Genomic DNA, 2269 nt, shown 5'->3' on the forward strand with positions numbered 1-2269 from the left:
ATGCCATTCTAAAAGCTTTGAAATACTAATCTCTGTTTTCCCCATACCCCTTCTTCCAATTCATACAGACTTATTTACCCAGGCTGCAATTGCTTACACAATGAAAAATAAAGTTTTATGTTTCCCTCCAAAGCAAAGCAGTAAGATTCTATTAGGTATTTCCTTAGAAGCATGTCTTAACAAAATGGAGAAAAATCTGTTCTTTGCTAGTGGAGAAAACCTAGTCTTTAAATAAATTGAAGAAATATATTTAAAACTGACAGCATGTTATATCAAGTGGGAGCCAGAGGCCTCTGTAGGTAATAAGTCTTTGTTCTAGCTCTGCATCTCTCTAATGCAATTCCAGATGCTATAAGGGTCTAGACAAGGGTCAAATGACAAAGGTCATTTGAAAGGTTAGATACTATAGTCACCTGTACATGACTGCACTGATGTCTAAGTCATTTATTATCACTTAATACATGTTATTTTGCATTATAAGTATCTCTTTCTCAATATTTTCTGGCTTCCCAAATTATCTGTAAGCTTCACTGCTTTCTCTTCTCTTGACCAATGTAATACTGCTCCTCCAAAGCCTCAGTCATTTGTCTCTGATGCCAACTATACAGAATATATTCCAAAGAGAATGGAATATGATCAGCCAGTCTTGGGTCAAGTGTCTTTTCTTAGTTCTGCAATCTCTGGCTAGAGGAAAAGATCACATAATATAAACCTTGCTACCAGAAAAATGCTCCAGGGAAGAAAAATCATGAGCAGGAACAAATACACACACACAAAAAAAAGTATTTTTAAAGCAGTTGAAATTTTGCAATTATTTTATCAATTTATATCAGCCATTCATATTTACATGGGATATAGATCATCACTGGTTAGCTTTTAGTTGAATAAAATTATTTGTAATTGGATTGCCTGTTTAAATGTAAGTTTTTTGGTTATTCCAGAATTTCATCTTGGAATTCTGTACTTTTTAATTCATCATGTCAAACTTGCAAAATACCACATCTTCTTCCGTCATTTTCCTGCTGACTGGTGTTCCCGGGCTGGAAGCCTTCCACACCTGGATCTCCATTCCCTTCTGCTTTCTGTACGCAACTGCTCTCTCAGGAAACAGCCTGGTTCTCTTTGCCATCGTCACTCAGCCCAGCCTCCACGAGCCCATGTATTATTTCCTGTCCATGCTTTCCACCACTGACCTTGGCTTGTCTGTATCCACTCTGGTCACCATGCTGGGTATATTCTGGTTCAATGCCAGGGAGATCAGTTTTAATGCCTGCTTGTCACAGATGTTCTTTATTAAACTCTTCACTGTCATGGAATCATCAGTGTTGTTGGCCATGGCTTTTGACCGTTTTGTGGCCATCTCTGACCCCCTCAGGTATGCCATCATTTTAACAGACTCCAGAATAACTCAGATTGGAGTGGCCATTGTCATCAGGGGGACACTAACACTCACGCCAATGGTAGCCCTTCTTACGAGACTGTCCTACTGCCACAGCCACGTGCTCCACCACTCCTACTGTTTCCACCCTGATGTGATGAAGCTCTCATGCACAGACACCAGGATCAACAATGTGGTGGGGCTGACTGCCATGATCTCTACAGTTGGTGTGGACTCAATGCTCATCCCCTTTTCTTATGTTTTGATCATTAAAACTATCCTCAGCATTGCATCCCCAGAAGAGAGGAAGAAAGCCTTCAGCACATGTATCTCTCATATTGGGGCTGTTGCCATTTTCTATGTCCCATTGATCAGTCTGTCCTTTGTTCACAGATTTGGGAAATGGGCCCCACCTTATGTACATACTATGATTGCTAACACCTACCTGCTAATCCCCCCTGTCATGAACCCCATCATCTACAGTGTGAAGACAAAACAGATACGCAGAGCTGTGATAAAAATTCTCCATTCCAAAGACACATAGAATCATAGAAACAGTCTATGTTTGGTTGTTTTATCAATAAAAAAGTGAATCTGGTGATCGTTGATGCCAAATGTGCAAATATTTAAAATCAAAGATGAATATATTTAGAAAATCAGCTTGACTGACCCATTTATTTTACAAATGAGGAGACAAGACATTAGAACAGGAGGAATGAGCAGCTTTACTGTCTAGAATCTCTCCTCCAATGATTGCTTATTCTAAACTGTTGTTTATCCTGCCAGTAGTCTGTCTCTTTTTATTTCATCCACTTCTCAGCAGGTAAGATGACACAGTATGAAAAAGTCACTCCTTTTTGAGAAATAGGTAGTATTTTCTAACTGTAATAA

General features: G+C 39.2%; 1 protein-coding gene across 1 annotated transcript; it reads left to right on the forward strand.

Annotated features, from left to right (window-relative positions):
* The first annotated feature begins 977 nt into the window (after positions 1-977).
* On the forward strand, positions 978-1922 carry OR51C1 (olfactory receptor family 51 subfamily C member 1). Its single transcript, XM_020892425.2, has one exon. The coding sequence runs from the start codon at positions 978-980 to the stop codon at positions 1920-1922; it is 945 nt and encodes a 314-aa protein (XP_020748084.1).
* The last annotated feature ends 347 nt before the right edge of the window (positions 1923-2269 follow it).

The sequence above is a fragment of the Odocoileus virginianus genome, unplaced genomic scaffold (genome assembly GCF_023699985.2).
Source record: "Odocoileus virginianus isolate 20LAN1187 ecotype Illinois unplaced genomic scaffold, Ovbor_1.2 Unplaced_Contig_30, whole genome shotgun sequence".
Taxonomy (NCBI): Eukaryota; Metazoa; Chordata; class Mammalia; order Artiodactyla; family Cervidae; genus Odocoileus; species Odocoileus virginianus.